Source organism: Trichoderma evansii (genome assembly GCF_050947405.1).
Source record: "Trichoderma evansii strain SZMC 28006 chromosome Unknown GGI43scaffold_1, whole genome shotgun sequence".
Lineage (NCBI taxonomy): Eukaryota > Fungi > Ascomycota > Sordariomycetes > Hypocreales > Hypocreaceae > Trichoderma > Trichoderma evansii.
In genome coordinates, this window is record NW_028145205.1 from 3,359,582 (window position 1) to 3,378,054 (window position 18,473).

At 48.4% G+C, this 18,473-nt stretch overlaps 6 protein-coding genes across 6 annotated transcripts; 4 read left to right on the top strand and 2 right to left on the bottom strand.

Annotated features, from left to right (window-relative positions):
• Nucleotides 1-165: 165 nt before the first annotated feature.
• GGI43DRAFT_420144 (rab-GTPase-TBC domain-containing protein) lies at nt 166-1,728 on the top strand (the record flags this gene model as incomplete). Its single annotated transcript, XM_083207773.1, has 4 exons — nt 166-636; nt 736-1,057; nt 1,128-1,545; nt 1,605-1,728. 4 exons carry the CDS (start codon nt 166-168, stop codon nt 1,726-1,728), a joined length of 1,335 nt encoding a protein of 444 aa, XP_083066707.1.
• Nucleotides 1,729-2,745: 1,017 nt separating this feature from the next.
• On the bottom strand, nt 2,746-5,176 carry GGI43DRAFT_37974 (hemolysin-III related-domain-containing protein). Its single transcript, XM_083202885.1, has one exon. The coding sequence runs from the start codon at nt 4,434-4,436 to the stop codon at nt 2,892-2,894; it is 1,545 nt and encodes a 514-aa protein (XP_083066708.1). The 5' UTR covers nt 4,437-5,176; the 3' UTR covers nt 2,746-2,891.
• An 864-nt stretch (nt 5,177-6,040) lies between these two features.
• On the top strand, nt 6,041-6,788 carry GGI43DRAFT_379055 (Fms-interacting protein-domain-containing protein; the record flags this gene model as incomplete). The annotated part of the gene is made up of 3 exons (XM_083202777.1): nt 6,041-6,387; nt 6,450-6,693; nt 6,747-6,788. 3 exons carry the CDS (start codon nt 6,041-6,043, stop codon nt 6,786-6,788), a joined length of 633 nt encoding a protein of 210 aa, XP_083066709.1.
• A 602-nt stretch (nt 6,789-7,390) lies between these two features.
• GGI43DRAFT_37908 (uncharacterized protein) lies at nt 7,391-10,955 on the bottom strand. The gene is made up of 3 exons (XM_083202780.1): nt 10,265-10,955; nt 8,197-10,202; nt 7,391-8,128 (listed from the first exon to the last, which is right to left on the bottom strand). The coding sequence occupies exons 1-3, from the start codon at nt 10,392-10,394 to the stop codon at nt 7,619-7,621; spliced, it is 2,646 nt and encodes an 881-aa protein (XP_083066710.1). The 5' UTR covers nt 10,395-10,955; the 3' UTR covers nt 7,391-7,618.
• Nucleotides 10,956-11,201: 246 nt separating this feature from the next.
• GGI43DRAFT_392059 (pyridoxal phosphate-dependent transferase) lies at nt 11,202-14,150 on the top strand. Its single transcript, XM_083204517.1, has 2 exons — nt 11,202-11,642; nt 11,708-14,150. The coding sequence occupies exons 1-2, from the start codon at nt 11,576-11,578 to the stop codon at nt 14,119-14,121; spliced, it is 2,481 nt and encodes an 826-aa protein (XP_083066711.1). The 5' UTR covers nt 11,202-11,575; the 3' UTR covers nt 14,122-14,150.
• Nucleotides 14,151-15,083: 933 nt separating this feature from the next.
• Nucleotides 15,084-16,794, top strand: GGI43DRAFT_420148 (glycoside hydrolase superfamily; the record flags this gene model as incomplete). Its single annotated transcript, XM_083207774.1, has 3 exons — nt 15,084-15,517; nt 15,582-15,680; nt 15,762-16,794. 3 exons carry the CDS (start codon nt 15,084-15,086, stop codon nt 16,792-16,794), a joined length of 1,566 nt encoding a protein of 521 aa, XP_083066712.1.
• Nucleotides 16,795-18,473: the final 1,679 nt, after the last annotated feature.

The following is an 18,473-nucleotide window of genomic DNA, read 5'->3' on the forward strand; positions in this document are numbered from 1 at the left end:
TGCCGGCGACGCTGGTGGTGGTAAATGCTAAACGCTCTTACTGGTGGTAGCCGTGGTTACCCCCACGCCAACCAAACGCGTGCTCCAAACATGCATAGCATCATCCTCAATATCACCATTAACTCTCTCTGAATACCACCACAAGGGTCAATTTAGCCCGAAAACATGTCTGGCCCTCCGCCCACAGCACAGGAGGCCCCTGCTGCGCTATCATCAATTCAACAAGGCCAACTACAACCCCCGCCATCGCCACAGACGCATCGCGCCTTGAGACGACTCCAGTCTGCCCATGCATTGGGCGCCAGAGCCGCCGCCCAGCAGCAGGCGTCACTCATCGCACAGCAACGCCGAGAACAGCAGCTGCCACCATCTCCGAGTCGAAATGCTGGCGCAAACTCGACAACGCGGACACGAGGTCGCGCCAATAGCGATGCCACACCACCGCCGTTGTATCAACCAACTGCCGCCTCGAACGCTCGCCGATCAGGTGTGAAGAAGCCTGTCTTTTCCCACGGCCACTTATCTCTCCAGCAGATCATTCGCGATGGGCCAAACGATGGCGATTTTATAGGTGCTCTGGAAAGCGCCAGATGGAAAGTCATTGATGAAGGCGTCAAAGCCGCAGAAGATGGAATGGTGCGCAATACCGTTGTTTATGGCTGCCTGCTTCCAAAGCTAGACGTCGAATGTCACTGGCTCGCGATTACATTTTTGCTGATTTCGCAATCAATTTAGTCTCCATTGAGGATATACGTATGGCTCGTCCTGCTGGACGCCCCAATCATGTCTACAGACGAATACCTGGCCCTAATACATCGCGGTGCTTCTCCGGCATACGCCAAGATTCGCAACGATACCTTTCGAACGCTTACAACCGACCCCCTCTTCCGACGTCGTGTTAGCGAGGCAAGCTTAATTCGATTGCTGAATGCTATTGCATGGCGGCTTCACGATTCAAAAGAGGATGAACGTCAGAGCAGCCGTCCTGGCAGTAGTCATTCGTCTATACCTCCGCGAGATGGCGTTGGAGGCAGCCACTCCGGCCAATCCCAAGCGAGTACGTTTTGGCACGAAAGATCCAGCCATATCCTATTTGCTTTATTGCTAATATTTTCATTTTCGAGTAGGATCCGGTGCAGTACTCGAGCCAGGCGTCTATGTTCAAGGCATGAATGTTTTGGCTGCCCCTTTTCTGTACGCCGCGCGAAGCGAAGCCGAGGCGTTTGTCGCTTTCCACTCTCTGTTGACTCGTGAGTGCCCTGGCTATATCCGCGGTGCCATGGATGGCGTACATCGCGGGCTTGCCTTGGTAGACAAAGTCTTGGCCATTGTCGATCCTAAGCTTAGCATGTATCTCACCACAAAGGGGCTCTCGGCCGAAATCTATGCCTTCCCCTCTGTACTGACACTCTGCGCATGTACGCCGCCTCTACCTGAAGTGCTGCGACTTTGGGATTTTCTCTTTGCATACGGCCCGCATCTCAATATTGTGTGCATTGTAGCGCAACTTACTATTATGCGGTCGCAGATCCTTCAATCTCAAAGGTACTTGGCCCCCTTTTCTTTGAATTTTGGTATTTTCAGTTTCTAATGTCTGTTACCAGCCCAAACAAGCTTCTACGATCATTTCCACAGCTAAATGCCGACCTCGTCAAGAGCATCACGATCAGCATCATTAAGAAGATACCAGACAACGTTTATGAAGAGATCGCCACGCATGCCATGTGAAGCTGATGAAATCCTTGTTACTCTCCCAAAGAGGACTGCAATAAACAGTAAAGGGGATTTCCTGCATGCTTTTTAAGGGAAACGCACTACGTGATAGCATGGTTGATGCGTTTCTAATGACGATCCGACCCAGATGAATCAAGTTAGTGGCACGGCTCTCCGGCCCGACATCAGTCTTGGCATTAGGCATCTCCTTGGAAGCCCTGCCTCTCTCTAAAGGAGCAATTCTTTCTAGCATCGCGGATTTTATTTTTGAGAAATGTCGGGTTTGTACTTGTATTTGTTTTTGAATTTAAAGGCACTGGTAAGTGAACTAGTAACTACGAAGAGAACGAAATCAATGTTCAATATAGTGGACATTTAAAGAGATGGGATGGTACTTATTATCTAAGATTGGGGCACAGCAAGGGATCATGCTGCAGGGTTCGCACACTGGGAATAACATTACGACTCACATGATGAAACGGACAAAGAACAATATAATGATCATTTACAAGTAAAACTTCGTACCTGGTGCATGTCTACTCTCCCTTTCCAGGCTGCTTCTCACATGGGTTCTGATTGAAAGGGGTACGGCTCAGCGAAGTCTCATTTTGATAGAAAACACTCCAAGGATGCTAATTCTTTTGTTTGATCGTGTTTGTCAATTGATTAATAGATATATGCTATTCTAAAGAGTTATTATAGCCAAAAAAAAAAGCAAGAAGCCATATATAAAAGCCAAAATCAGAATGCCACGTAAATCGCCGCAGGGCATCTGCATTACGTTGCCCCAATTAAAAACGCCAGTCTGTACCCATGCTAGAGAAAAAGGAAGGAAAAAAAAAAAAGAGTATAAACAAGAACTCAACAGAATCGAATCGTAATCCATACAGAAATGTCTCTCTCTTTATAGGCACTGAGCCCGCTTGTACATGTACGTAACGTAACGTAACTTTTCGTCTTATCTCGTCTTTCGTTGTTCATAGTCGTTTCCGTGTTTATGCGCTCCGCAATTTTAACAGTGAAATGAGCTAAAAATACACGCAAAAGTTCAAATCCAAAGTCGTATATGTTTAAACATGCGTCAGGGCGAAAACTTTTGTTTTGAAACGTAAATTCAATAAAACGTGCTTGCACGGTGATGTTTCTTTGTTGCATACCAATGACCGTGAGGGCCTCGTCTAATAAGCAGGGCAGCCGGCTTCGGCTCGGTGGAAGGCATTGGAGAAAAACTGCTGCATGGCGGTATAGTGGAAGATGATGCCTCCCAAAACAGCGGCGTGCCACAAGTTGTGGCTGCCTCCAATGTAGTCGAACATGCCGGGGAACCAGCGCTCAGGGACCTTGCTAGCATACACGACGGCGCCGCTGAAATAGACCAAAAGGGACTTGGAGATGGGAGAGTAAAAGTTGTAGACGAAGTCGGGTCCATGGGAAAAGTAAAGCTGCAGAATCGGCATGAATCCCGTCAACGCAAGGCCGACGAAGAATCCGACACGGGCCCAGGCCATATCGGTGCCGTTGAATTTGGGGTGCCACGGCAGGATCACCCCTCCAATGCCCAGGATAGCAGTGAGGCCCATGTACACCCATCGGCTGACCGGGTCGCAGTAGAAAGCAGTGTATTCGGTGGTCATGATGGAAGCGGCAATGAGCAATGAGATGCCGGTGTAATCCACGCAAGCAAACATGGAGACAGCCTTGACATCTGCCACAGCACTCATCGTGTGCCAGATGGTGGAGCATACCAGCGTCAAGCAGGCCATCATGAAGAAGATGGCGGCAACAACAACATCCGTCTTGGTGCTAAGGTAGAAGTTGGCACTGCTAGGGTAAAAGTAAAAAGCCACGGCGAGCACCAGAATCAGGCCCAGGGCATGAGACCAAATGTTGATGAACTCGTTGGACATGTTGAAAACGGACTGGACACATTCAATCTTGGTCTCGCGGAAGCGATAGCCTCTCTTGATGTGTGGGTTGTTTCGCCAAGGCGTTGGAAGCTCGTCGTATAGTAGCAATCCGCGATCCCGTGCCAGCAGAACGGCCTGTTGAATGTGCTCTTCGAGGGATAGCGCAGCCCGCACAGCGCGCTCAATTCCTTCGTCGACAACAGATTTTGCTCGCTCAATACTCTCGTTTGCTACTCTGCGACCCTCATCCATAAATGCCTCGGCAGCCGTAGCGGCGCTGGCAAAGCCCTGCTCGCGCAACTTGTAAGCGCGCGTTTCGAACTCGGAGAGCATCCCTTCCAGCAACTCAATTCCCAGGCCCGCCTTCTCGTGCAAAGATTCGGTCGCAGCCATCGTCTCCTGGTACCTTGTCTCGAGTGTTTCAAGCATAATGTAGAGCCTGCGACGGCCGGCACCGATGACTTCCTCGGACGCCTGAGAGCATCTCGTGCGGACCGTCTGAAGAGTTGAAAATGCGCGGGAAATGCTCGAATCCTTGCTGAGATCTACATAATTTTCGACAAAATCCAGCCGCCGCTCCAACTCGGTCAAGAACAAGTCCACCTTGAGCAGAAGATTCTCCTCGCCCTCCATGATGTGTCCGACAATGGATTTTCGTCGGGGGATAAAGAAAGAGTGCCGTCGTCGCTTTGCCTGTTGCTGAGCCTCGCGGCGCAAGTCGGAACCACTGGTAGCAGCTGCACCAGTCGAATCTTTGTCGTCGCCGTCGTGATTGAAGCCGCACGCGGACGTCAGAGCAGTGGTGACGCCCGCCATTTTGATTGAGTGTATAGGGGAGGGAGAGTTTGAGACTTCTGTCAGACTATCATGTCTCGGATTTGTGCTGGACCGTCAACTGGGCTGTGTAGTGGCACGAGCCTTGACTGCTGCGGATGATTGGCCCGAGCGAACAAAGAGGCGAAGATCCCAGGTATGCGTCTGACGAAGGAGGAAAAAAAAAAGAAACAAAGAAACAAAAAAGCGAGATCTCGTAGTGGAGTGGCTGGAACTACTAGACCCCTCGATTTGTTGATCGGATGGAGCGGGACGATGCGGTTAATTGGCGATTCTTCCCCAACGTTTAGCACTGATTGGCTCCAAAAGCTGAATTGGTTGATGGTTCGGTTCGTCTCGATGCGGGTCAAGCAGCAACAGCAGCCTATTTAGGGGATTGAGGGCCGGCAGGACGGCGCGCGATTGGCTGCAGGGCTGCGGAGATATGCGTGGATATGCAGACCAGAGGGAAAAGAAAATTTCCTGTCCTCAACGTTGTACGGCCGAGGTTTTTTGTCTAATTCCTTTGGTCCTTGGCTTGCAGTTGGCGTTTCGATGAAAGAAAAAAGAGGTGGCGGGATAGAGTGAGACAAAGCACCCCGTGCTATCAGGGTGCCGCTATATAATGATGTAAGAAAAAATAGAAATAAAACTCAATCGGCCTTAGTAACGGGCTGTCCGAATAACCTCCGCTGCTAACCAATGGTTTTGTAGGGGCCTATTTCCCGCCTACCTAGCCTGTATTTCACATGGAACAGACTCTTGTTCATACCCGGCTGTACTCCGCACTCAAGTATAATTTTACTCGGCTTACGGTTTGACTAAAAGGTATTGCCCTGCCACCACCAGCATCCCATGACTCTGGGGGAACGCTCACATGCCGCGGACAAAAATACCGCGCCAAGGTGGGAATGCGAGATGGCGCCGCCTTATTGGCTGGTTGGCAAAGATCATCCGCGTAAATCCATCTTGGATCTTTTGTATTTCGTATCTGTGCGTGATTGGCAGTACATAGCCCAAGTTGAAGCTGCGCGTAAAGACCGCATGTTCACGTTTGGAACAATAATAAGCACCAGGATATAAGAAGGACGAGACAGGCATTCTGAACCTGGCAGCTCATATAGTGCCCCGGGACAAGATCATGGCCTTTGCGCCTCCACACTCTCCTTACTTGTACAGGCAGGCAAGTCGGTTAATTTCCCGCCTTTCCGGCGCCCGACACGCCTGCATTACTTTGTGCTGGGATGGCAATCCTGTTCGCTGCTCGTAGTTCAGTATGGAGTGCATAACTGGCGATGCCTCGGGACTGCGTGTTCCGGAGAAATAGGTGCAGAACAGGGCGTAGGCGGCTAAAGGCTAAAACGTGCCTGACAGCAGTGCTAACCCATTGACAGCCTTGCGCTAAAACCTGCCCGTAGCAGGTACCGATCTCCACTTTATCAGCTCCAGCCTTGCCGTAGTTGGTCGTCCATCATTCATTCGTCCCTTCATCATTAACATCATCATCCGCGACCAGACATCACGCCAATCAATCCACGACCAAGTATCATACCGCAAATAATATCTCAGCCAAGAAATCTGCCAATTGATTGCCCTCCATAACAGCCATGGCTGTCGAAAAGATCATCACGGAGCCCTCGCTCGCCGCTGTCCTCCAAATTTCAGACCAAGCCCGCGATCAGGCCCACGCGTTGCTTCAGCTTGCCGACCAGGCCAGCGACGGCCGAGCCACCGCCGACATCCAGGCAGAGATCGCCAAACAGCAGAAGCAACTCTTCACCAACATTTCGCATCTGCGCGGCCTGCACAGGAACGCCTGTCTGTCAGCGCGTGACACCAAGGCTCAGACTGCTGAGGCCCGTCAAGAGGTCGATCGCCTGCATCTTCAGCTGCAAAATCTATATTACGAGCAGCGACATCTTCAGGGCGAGATTACGGGCTGTGAATCATATGAGTATGCGCTACTTTGGTTGGCCCTCAGAGAAATGCCGAATGACTAACTTTAAAACTCTCCAGTCACAAATACCAGCAACTGCCTCTTATTCCCGTCGAAGAGTTCCTAACTCTACGCCCAGAGTATGCAGATGCAGACGACGACGAGCGCATGTTTGCACGTATCGAACACGAGCGGGAAGAGCGAGAAATATTAGAACAACGACGCCAAGAGCTCCTCAAGAGGAAGCAGAAGCTCATTGCCGAGAACAAGCGAAGAAAGGATGACCTGGCTAATTTAGATCAAGACTTGGAGAAATTCATCGATGTAAGCTCAGAAATCAACCATATTGCGAATCGTTATGCTAATACCCTATTTAGGCCGCAAAACCCATCCTCGAACTATTCGAAAAGGCGCCTTGAAATACATTCAGTCCTTCTCATTATACCACCCTTCGCCCTCAGTGTACAGCTATGAAACTTGTACACGAGGTATTCTAGAAATGCTCGCGTAGCATATTAACGGCCGCCAACAACAACCCTTATGATACCATGAATCCACGCAGCTTCCAGCCTCATTTAGCGAAATTAGCATCAAGGAGAGGATAGATACCATATGAACAACCAGTCGATGAAAAATGTTGGATGGTGTCTATTCTTGGTGTGCTTTTGAGGAGAGGACTGCCTAGTTGGATCTCTATTAGGTTAATTCCAAACGACCCTTGTCATCGCGGTCTTATGGTCTATGACAAACTCCAGGAGCGGGGCTACCTAATATTGTCAGGTCGCTCTTATTTGGTTGCCGGAAAAGATTTTTTAAGGAGTCTTTCCTTTACACAATTGTGTTTCCTTAATTTAAATATATAGCCTATATGCACATCGATTTCTTCCTTTTAAGCTTACATTTCTCTTCCCAACTGGACTCAACGTGCGAGAAGTAGCGGCACCAGCAGAGGTAGCAGAGGTAGTCACTTTAGGTGACTATAAAGACAGCGCATCGGCTTGTACAAGAAAAAATTACGCAGCCATTTCAGTGTTGCAGTTTGGTCTTTCGAAATGATTACGAATCTGAAGCCAAATATCAAATACCATTCTGAAGAAATATCCTTTGCTATTGTGTAAACTACCTTGAGCCTAATGTACAAACTTGCAGACGCATCTTCTGCACCCAAATAATAATAATAGTGTTAATAGAGCAAGACTTCCACTGTCATTTTTCTCCCTGATTATTCCACCTATCTGCATAGGCAGGGTCAATAGTTGAGCTCAGCGCCCCCGTTTCCACTGCCAGATACTTGGTCAAGGTCTTCGTAGCTCTTCAAACTACGACCCTGCACAGCTTCTCGAGGGGCGGCTGCCGCAGCGCCAGCTCCGTCTCCCCATCGAGACCCGCCATTGCGGTTTCGACCGCCGCCACCATCCCAGCGGCCGCCCCCGCGACGATCATATGGCGCAGAACGGTATCCGCCTCGCCCACCAGACATTCCGCCTCGACGAACAGGGCCTCCTGAGCGGTCGTCGCCCGCTGAGTTCCAGTTATTTGCTTGCATGCCAGCAAACAATGAGGGGAAGTTTCCAGGGCCCATGGGGAATCCGGGCATGCCCATCACGCCATTCATGGAGAAATTTTGCAGGTTGAAGCCACGAGGGGTACCTGATGCTGACTGGCCGCTGGTAGGTGGGAAGTGACCATTTGAATTCGCGTCGGTCCGCGAAGGAGCAATATGTGCTGGATCAGAGACATAGGCGTTGATGAGCTCAAACTATTTCTAGCGTTAGTAAAAGAAAGAAGAAATGGATCAAATAGTAGCAAATGTGAGAGTCGACATACCTCTTGTTTCAAGCCATCTAGCCATTCACCATGTCTCTTTTCTACATGCTTCTTCCAAAAGTGATCTTCTTTGAAAAGCTTGGTACACTCTGGAACTTTGCATCTCCATTTATGCTCGTCCTCCTGCTTGACATGTTTTGCCAGCTCTTCGTCAATAGCCTCATCGACTGGTCGGCCACCAAGCTTGCGAATATCAACGGCATTGGGTTCCAGGATCTGCGTCAGCTTGTCCTCAAAAGTCTTAACCCAGTTATAGGCGCGGAGAAGCTGTTGCTCAGTTTTGGAAGACAGATTGCGAAACTTTTTGTCTCCCTCCACCGACTCTCCGTCAGCCTCATTATCGCCTTCACTTCGTTTCTTGTCGGGGAAAGGATCTCCATTCGCACTAGCCCTAGCAACGGCTCTGGCAGAAGAAGTGAGAGTACTTTGAGGTCGGCGCAGATGTCCACCAGCGCATTTACGTGTAAGCTCATGCACAGAGTCGCTCTCAAATACGCAAAAGAAGCAAAAGTGAAAGACACGGCGCAAATACTCAATCAGTAGATCAAGCTGCTTCTTTTTCACCAACATCTCCTCGTCATCAACTTCCTCATCTTCCACAGCCCCTTCTTCCTCTTCCTCTTCTTCGCCGGCCTCCTCATCATCATCCATTGCTTCGTCCATTCCAGGCTCTCGAGTCTTGGTCTTCTTCGTTGGAGTGGGGGGGATAGCAGGCTGTAGGCGACCAGCGTTTTTCAGATCATCAACCTTTTCTTCGATTTTCAGGATGGCCTGGAAATCAGAGCCAAAGTCTTCTTCGTATTTGTTGACTAGCCGTTTGACCAAGCGAAGATCCTTTTCAATTCGCTCTGGTGCGGAAAACAAGTCCCAAAGCGCCTTCTTTCTAGGATGAAGGGGAGGATTGTGAACTCCGACGTGGCAGACAAAGTCTCCTCGAGCCTCATCTTTGACCGTCTTCCCGTTTACAGCTTCGAGGGCTTTCTCCGCGGCCGAAGCAGGGGGAGGTGGCGATCTTATTGCTACGTCTCCATCTTCATCTTCGGGGTTTGCGCGATCCATTGGCGGTGCGCTATCCGAAGAAGGATGGAGCATAACCCAGCCAATGCGGTGATATCTCTTGCTGGGGTTTGGATCGGAAAGAGATAGCCATTTAAAGCCACCTTCCTCTTCTCCGAGATTTTCTTTGCAGAAGGCTTCTAGATTCTGGCGACTAACATGAGGGGCAATAGTCTTGATAAGGAGAGTGGGCTGAAATTGATTTTCATCACGGATGTCAGCCCCGTTCACGGGAACCAAATCGCCGACTCCCAAAATTTCGTTGGCGGCTGTTGCTTCGCCCTCCTCCTTTTCGATTATACCACCAGCTCCATTACTTTCGCTTTTTGGAATGCCCTCGAGAGAGAACTCATCAAAAATGCCAGATTCTAAATCTTGCTCCCACTGGCCATACGCAGTTCGTCGGAAATCTTGCAGCTTAGCTTTGAATTCGTCCCTGATTTCAGGAACATATCTTTCTTTGAACCATTGCTCTTTTTTATGCTCCGAAACGAAGGCCCTGGCCATCTTGGCCTGGAGCTCTTCTTTATACGCATCGTATGCTACTTGGATTTTGGCTTTTTCTTTCTCACGATCCTCTTGGGAGTCTCGAGCGCCTCTATTCCTGTCGGGCTCTCGTCTCCGCCCTGTCCGGGCGTGTTCTTTATCATCCCTAATTTTTTCGTTCATTCTCCACCATTCACCGAAATAGGAGAATCCAACTTGATAAGGAAGCTTGGATGGATCTGCCAAAGGATTTACGGGAACGCTAGCTGGCCCGCTGTCCTGCCCGGGCACGTAGCGATCGATGTTCGCTGGTGGTGAGGCTATGCGACGCCGGTCTTCTCGGTCTCTATCGTCACGGCCTTCACGGCCTTCACGGCCTTCACGGCCTTCGCGGCGAGGTCGAGGCTCGTATCGATCAACGGGAGGCGGGGAACGTGAACGTCGGCGGTCTCGGCGCTCATTGCCTGGAAACAACGGTAGTTAGCAAATAATAATTATCAAGGGGTAATAACTCGGCAAGACAAACCAGGAGACCTCGCGCGGTAGAAAGGATCACCTCTGTCATCTCTACTTCTCGAATCATCACGGCCCCAAGTCCTTTCGTTGGGTGACCGAGCTGAGCCGCCATCACGATAAGATCCTGAATAGGAGTCCATTTTCTATTGGTGGCAGTAAATAGCTGAAACGAAGAATTGGTTTCAGTTTCAGATTGATAATCAGTTAAATAATAGTGAACATCAGAGGCAATGCTCGTTCCTATGGAGGAATCGATTGAAAGAGCGCCCTACTGAATGGCGGTAAAACGGCGGTTAGAGAAGACATTCTGACCAAAGATCGGACAAATAGACAAGAAAAAGAGAAAAAGAGAGAGAAATAGGACGTGTATAGCAAAAGAGCTAATGCCAAAAACGAGACAAATAGACCCGGCACGGAGGTTGGATAGCGAGGAGATCTGAGAGGACAATAGAGGAGAGCAAAGAGGCAGAGAATTGCCGATCGATTGCCGAAAGCTCGACCAAGCCACGGCAGCAGGAGGGAGAAGGACAAGGCAGAAAGTAAGGGGAGGAGAGGACAAGGAGCAGAGAGGAGAATTGAGGTGACAGACGAGTCGAGAAAGGGATGACGAACTGAATTGATAAGCGCGGATCCGATCAAAGGCGATTGCGCGACTGCGTGGTGATGCGCCCCAGGGACAGCCGCAGGAGAGTGAGATGAAGAGATGAAGTTGGCAGAGGCTGAGAGCCATCCAGAGGTGGAGCCGAAGACGGCCGCGACACGCGCAACGCCAGTCTTTTGTGGGGGAGTGGATATTTGAGTTTCGGCACTGTGCAGGAACCCATGTGAACTGTAGCTCGCATACACAGTATTTGCAGTTTAAGATACTGTGGCTCGCCGCTAGCACGTGTGGATAGCCTTACCTAATCAGTACCTGTCTCCACCATAGCTGGAGAGTGGCGATCTCCGACTATTCTCCAGCCTGTACGTGTGCCCAACTGCCACAAAGGAGCGTCATCTTGCTTACTAGCCTGGCTCTCTTGAACCTAGATATTATACTTATATATCCATCTGACATCTTTCCGATTTGACTGGCGAATCCTCGCCCGTTCATAGAATGCGGCAGTTGAATCTATCACATCCGGCACTGGCAATCAGTTGTCAAACAGGTTGACACAAACATAGTCTCCCTGGAACCAGCCCCTCTTCGCGTATCCTCGGCATTTCTTGAGAACCTTTTTCTTGGTAGAATATATTCGATTACAAATATTGGTCAATTATTTCCACCTTCTACGTTTCAACTGAGCAGATATCTCTTGTATATGAAGCATTGGTCAGCAAGATGGCTCGGTTTCAATACAACAGCGCGGTCGAAGCATTCCGTGACCAGGAATACCCAATGTTGCAAGGTAAATATTTGGCATATGCCGCCATAACTTTTAATTGAAATATCTAACCGATAGGACCTGAATAGACTCCATATATCTGGATCATGCCGGGACCACACTATACTCAAAGTCTCTAATGGACTCATTTGCGCAAGAGATGACATCAGTCCTTTACGGGAATCCGCACTCTGGGTCATTGCCATCCCAGCAGTCCACATCAAAGATTGATGAAGTACGGATACGCCTTCTAAAGTTCTTCAAGGCCGATCCCGAACAATATGACTTGGTGTTTGTGGCGAATGCAACTGCTGGCGTGAAGTTAGTAGTTGAGGGCATGAGATCGTTGCCGGAAGGTTATGTCTTTGCCCATCATCAAGCCTGCCATACTAGCGTCGTAGGGGCAAGAGAAGAAGCGCATCAAAGTATCTGCCTCGATAACACTGGTGTTCAGTCTTGGCTGGACGGTGAGAATCCGTTTAAGCCAACGACGTTTGGCAACTCTACAACGTTATTCGCATACACAGCTCAGTCTCATATGGACGGCAAGAGATATCCAATATCATGGGCCAAGCAGCTGAAGGATAGTCAAGCTCAACCTTCGACCCGGATAATGACACTCTTGGACGCGGCTTCACTCAGCGCCACTTCACAACTCGATCTTTCACATCCCGACTTTGCTGCGGATTTTGTCGTTTTAAGTTTATACAAGATTTTTGGATTTCCAGACTTGGGCGTTCTACTTGTTCGGCGTTCTGCAGAGTCTATATTCAACCATCGAAGATATTTTGGCGGAGGCACGGTAGACCTAGTAGTCTGTGGAGACGAACCGTGGCATGCTCGAAAGTCTTTATCCCTCCATGAACGTCTCGAAGACGGAACTCTACCGTTCCACAATATCATTGCTGCCGGTATAGCAATATCAACTCATCAGCAGCTCTTTGGCTCTATGGATCAAATCAGTTCTCACACAGCATATCTAAGTCGGGAGCTCCACCATGGGCTACACGATTTACAGCACGCGAATGGAACACCTGTATGTCATATTTATTCCGACATACCTGATGATGCGGCGCTATTTGATACTGGGCCAGTCATTTCTTTTAATGTTCAAGACAGTCGTGGTTTATGGATTGGACTTGTTGAATTTGAGAAGCTGGCCATCTTGAAAAAGTTGCATTTAAGGACGGGGGGAGTGTGCAGCCCTGGTGGGATTGCGTCTGCTCTCGACTTACAACCGTGGGAGATGAAACGAAATCTTTCTGCTGGTATTCGATGCGGCGAAGACAGTTGCCGATTTACCAACAAACCTACTGGTATTATACGCGCCAGCCTGGGGGCAATGAGCACTAAATCTGATGTATCTCAATTCCTGGCTTTTATGAAGGAGTTTTTTGTGGAGGAATTGTTAACGGCGCCAAATCAGATTAATCCAACGGTGAAATCCATCGGTGCGTCGTCAAAGCTTCGAGTCAAAACTATCGCCGTATATCCAATCAAGAGCTGCAGCGGCTATGTTATTCCGCCTGGAGTTCGTTGGGAAGTACGGCCTGAGGGTTTGGCTTGGGACCGTGAGTGGTGCTTGGTTCACCAAGGATCAGGGCTGGCTCTCAGCCAAAAGCGCTATCCACAAATGGCTCTGTTGCAGCCTCTGCTACTCTTTGAAGAGAACGTGCTCCGCGTGAAATATCGTGGAAGCGCGCCGAAAGGCAAGCCGACATATGTGGATATCCCGCTATCTCACGACCCATCTCTCTTTGACACAAGCTTCCGCCAAACAAGCTCTAGAGTTTGTGGCGAAAACATCTCGGCACAAGCCTACCTTTCTGAGCAAATTAATGACTTTTTTACCGACTCTCTTGGAATTCCATGCGTGCTTGCAAGATTTCCAGCAGGAGGGCGGGGAGCTAGTAGCAGGCTCTCCAAGGCTCGGCTGCAGAAGCATCAGCAGACAGAAGGTGCTCAAAGCTGCCAACATCCGCCCTTCCCTGATATTCCCTCCCCCCCTGACTCGGACTCTGAGCAGCAAAGCCAACCGGGGAAGATTCTTCTATCCAATGAGAGCCCAATTCTCATGATATGTACATCCAGCGTGGAATCGCTCAATCAGAGCATTATGAAGACTGGGGGATCAGCTGTGGAGGAAGCAGTATTTCGGGCGAATATCGTGATTGAGACTTCACCAGGCCAACAACGCCGACCTGCTTATTCTGAAGACATGTGGAGGACAGTTAGTATCGGAGATCACGCTTTCAAACTACTGGGAGCCTGCCAGAGATGTCACATGGTATGTGTGGATCAAAATACTGGCGAGAGAAGGCAGGAGCCGTTCGTAACACTCGCGAAAACGAGGCGTCTGAACGGCAAGGTTTATTTTGGTACACATATGCGGCATGAACCTACTGAGCAATACGACGAGTTAGATGCTCCGAGGCCCACAGTACAAGTTGGGGATGTTGTAGCGGTGGAGGAAGAGGTGCTAGATACATACCGCGAACGATGATAGCCTGAATGCGATACTATTTTAAAACACAGTTGGAGACCTACTCTTGAGGTGATTTTGTGCGTTTGAATTATGCTACCGGAAGTATTGTCTGAAGATTCCCATTCATTGAATTCCTCAGCATGGCCAAGCCACCATGGAGGCGAACAGACGCCTCATCGTGGAGGATCACGTTTTCTGGCCATCTTCTCGGTTTATCCCCTTACCCTCCCTTGATTAAAAAAGTCCTAGTGCGGTTTGTCGCATTCCCACCAGGGGCTATGGAGTATTCCATTCCTGGCTTCCCCCCTATGGCTGATGTAAAATGTCTTACCCTGTGTTCTAATCTTAGCCCGAAACCAGTGCACACCCAGATTTGAGCGAGTGGCTGGAAAGGCAGACGTGTATACTGCATCCGTATTTATGGCTGGTTATTACTTTTTCTTTCTGACACAACTATAAGCGGAAATACTCGTCGCCATCTGTATGCTAGCCAGCCATCGAGTTACTGCTAACGGAGTACCCAACGCAGTAAGCGAAATCCCATTGAACAAGCAAGAGTAGGGCCGTTTAAGACGGCGCGTGGTCCATATTGACTCAACGAGCTGTTAGCCACGGCAAAGCCACAAACGGGTCTTGCCGGTCGTCCAAACTCTCTCAAGAGCCACGGATCGGCATGGTTCCAACCTTTTATTTTGTCTCTCTGCATTCCTCTAATCATAGTTTACTGTATTCCGAAGCGGAAAGTTTATGATTATGTGGTCCAGAATGCGCAGAGATTCAGGAGACGGCGAGTCTGCCGCTCTCAATACCTCTGATACAGTGTCTCATTGCTATCCCACTGCGGGATCATTGTCCACTACTTTTAATTTTGTTCATATAAGAAGCAGCAGGGAGCCTTAAACTTAATACCATCAATATTTCTTTCTCAAATATTCTGCCGTTGGTACTACATACATACTTGTGTTCAAAACTCACGCGCAATGCTCAAACTCTTCTGTGCTGCTCTGCCACTTGTGGCCAGAGTTGCCCTGGCTGCTCCAGCCATTTCTGAAAGATGTGAAGACCACCCAGAGCAGCATTCGGTGCCTCTTTCTTCGCCAGTATCGAGTGGACTAGCAAGCTCTCTGTCATTTGGCTCAGATCCTTTTGCTTCGCAGTCGTCACACCCAGAGCCATCGGCGTCTAATCCATTCAATCTAGGATCAGACGCAAGACCTCATACACCGCCACTTTTAGTTCCACCGGGAAATCCAAACTCTGGATCATTTTCTTCTCCAGCCTCGTCATCAGCTAGAAATGATACTTCTTGGCAATCAGAAGCCAGGCCTCCGTTCAACGCTGGCAAAAGTGAGGAACAGAGCTCCAGAAAAAGACCAAATGGGAAGATGAAGAATGTTGTGTATTTTACAGACTGGTGAGCTCATCGCATCATTACAACTATCCCCTAACTTGTCAAGAATAGCAGTTAATAGTAGTAGGAGCATCTATGGCGCAAATTTTCTGCCTCAAAATGTCCCCGCAGATGAAATAACGCATTTGCTGTATGCATTTGCTGGAATTGCTAGCGATGGATCTGTGTAAGACTTGTCCCTATAGAAGTTGAAGAAGGAGAAAAAAGTTTGTTCTTCGATGGCCTGATTTGCTTACAAGACTCACAGCATCTCGATTGATACTTGGGGCGATGAGCAGAAGCGTCTGGGCGACGACCAAAGCTGGGACGAATCCGGAACCAACGTCCACGGTGCTATAGAACAAGTATTCCTGCTAAAGAAGAAGCACCGCCATATGAAGACTCTGCTTTCTATCGGCGGCTGGACCGCGTCGCAAGAAGGCAAGTTTGCCCCTGCCATCGGTACGGCGGAGGGCCGACGCCAGTTTGCTCGGACCGCTGTTGATCTTCTCGCCCGTTGGGGATTCGATGGTCTTGATATTGACTACGAATACCCCCTTACTGAACAAGAGGCACAAAATTTTGTGTACCTCCTCAGAGAGTGCCGAGACCTGATGGACAGCTATGCGGAATACAATAACCAAGATTATCACTACCTTCTCACTGTCGCAACAGCCGCTGGCCCTCAGCACTATAACATTCTGGACATGCAGGGAATGGACAGATATGTCGATGCTTGGCATCTCATGGCCTATGATTACGCTGGCAGCTGGGACGACACGTCGGGAAATCAGGCAAACGTCTTCTTTGACCCTTCTAATCCTACTAGCACCAAGTTCAACTCCGATGATGCAGTAAATGACTACCTTGCCAATGGTATCGATCCTAGCAAGATCATTTTCGGCCTTCCTCTCTACGGCCGCTCATTTATGAACACTCAGGGCCTTGGCCAGCCCTATCACGGCCTGGGACAGGGCTCTATTGAGCAGGGTGTCTGGCTATATCGTGACCTGCCACGGCCTGACTCATCTGTTCACACCGATGGAAGAACCATCTCAGCATACTGTTACTCTGAATCAACAGGAGAGCTTGTTTCATACGATACTGTCGACACAGCTCGGATGAAGGCCGAGTATCTCATGAGCAGGGGCCTCGGAGGTGCCGTCTTCTGGGAAGCTTCAGGTGATAAGACTGGAGAGGATAGCTTGATTAGAACAGTGGCCAGAGAAATGGGCAACCTGGACGATTCATGGAACATGCTTGATTACCCTGAGAGCTCGTTTGCTAACATTAGGGGCTAAATATGGGGAGAGTTGAGTTGGCCTTTTAGGCGATACGAGGTATAGACTGATTTGGGCTGTAAATTATAGAGAACAAGGTAATAGGGTTTCTATTCATGGAAGGCGTTGGGGTGCATCAAAGGAGTGTTTTGGTCGGAGTTACTATGGACTGTTTGCCTTGGCTCTTTTAATTTTGTTTGCCTCTTAAATGCGCTAGATTACTGCTACCTAATAATAGATATTCACGATTTCTCCTATCTATATCTACGTATCCGTAATCGATTCTATCTACTTCTAAATATCCGTGATCCGTGATGCCTACTTGCTATGTACCTGAGTATAATGCAGGTATCCGTTGCAAAGGCACCTGCGGCCAAGCTACCTAAAATTCTGGATCGACTTTTTTTTTTTTTTTTTTAAACTGTAAGTTGACTCTACGAGCATAAATTTCGTCCAACTAGCTGCCTCTCTTTTTTTTTCCTCCTTTCTGTTCTTCTCCATCCACCTTCATCTTGTCACCTCTTCACGGTTTATTTACAATGAGCTATCCATGCAATATAGTTAAGACTAATACTGACGCCTTCTCTATTAACTTATAAGTGGTTACTTTCTGTCTCAGAAAACGCTCTGGATATCACCACTGAGATTAACGATACTAAAATCGTACAGAGAGCCTGGTAACGTTCCTTCGGATGGGTAGCGGCACCCGTCATTTCTGATGCTTGTTAGCTGCGGCCAGTAAGCGAACGATATGGCCGTGTTTGCACTTACTGGAAAGTATGACATTTTCGATCATTACTTTGAAACTTAACAGATGACACGTTTCCAGATCTGCATCCAGTGTTGAAGTCTGCTGATAGATATAACATCATATTCAGTACTTATATGGCTTCTGGAAAATCGTAACTGACCAAGTCGTGAGGAACTTTAAACTGTTCGCCAACATAGCCAGGCTCGGTATAAAACGTAACCTAGCACAACGCACTGAATTAGCACCGCCTGTTAATTAGTCCACGTGTGTTTGGGAGAGTGGCTATTTACGCCAGTGGATGAGGCACTCTTGTCTGCAGCCTAAGTTGCAGAGGCAGCAGTAGCCATCGCAGCAGTAATTAGAGTTTGGAAATGCATATTGAATAATAAAGTGTGATGTGTTAGGCAGATTATCGTGTTAAGTAGCGAAGTGTTTGATAGATCTAATAAAAGCTGAGTGAAGAGCTGTTAGGGAGTAAGTATGGTTACTGGTAGGAAGAAGGGTTCTTATATATATGTATATGATGAGAGTCAAAGTCTTAATCTCTTTTTAATTGACATTAGTAAGTTTAAAAGTTTATTAGTAAGTTTATTAATGTAAGGCATAGTACTTGTAGCAGAAACATTTTGATTCATCTTAGAAAAGTCAGGGTTAGCCTTCGACTGAGACTGTATTACGAGAGAATGTCTCTCCCAATCTCCCCTTGTTCATTTTCTCTCTTGATTCAACGCATGACACTGAATATTATTAATATCGACAGTAAGCTTGGTTATCTTACAAAAAAGCAGAATATTTTCCTGCATAATATTACTCACCTTTCTATAAGTGCAGCATACTAACCTGGGATCCCCTTGGTAAGATTGATGCCCTCTTGTCTCTAGTAAAACTTGGTGAAACTAGAGTAGACAATCCTCTCATACAGCCTTGTATATTACTACAGAAGCAAGCT

What these genes read in the sequence shown, in the direction of transcription:
- GGI43DRAFT_392059 (XM_083204517.1), top strand. Translation starts at nt 11,576, where the DNA reads ATGGCTCGGTTTCAATACAACAGCGCGGTCGAAGCATTCCGTGACCAG. An exon ending in GGAATACCCAATGTTGCAAG is followed by an intron (nt 11,643 to 11,707) that starts GTAAATATTTGG and finishes GGACCTGAATAG; the next exon opens with ACTCCATATATCTGGATCAT.
- GGI43DRAFT_37974 (XM_083202885.1), bottom strand. Translation starts at nt 4,436, where the DNA reads ATGGCGGGCGTCACCACTGCTCTGACGTCCGCGTGCGGCTTCAATCAC.
- GGI43DRAFT_37908 (XM_083202780.1), bottom strand. Translation starts at nt 10,394, where the DNA reads ATGGACTCCTATTCAGGATCTTATCGTGATGGCGGCTCAGCTCGGTCA. An exon ending in CTACCGCGCGAGGTCTCCTG is followed by an intron (nt 10,203 to 10,264) that starts GTTTGTCTTGCC and finishes CGTTGTTTCCAG; the next exon opens with GCAATGAGCGCCGAGACCGC. An exon ending in TAGATGGCTTGAAACAAGAG is followed by an intron (nt 8,129 to 8,196) that starts GTATGTCGACTC and finishes CGCTAGAAATAG; the next exon opens with TTTGAGCTCATCAACGCCTA.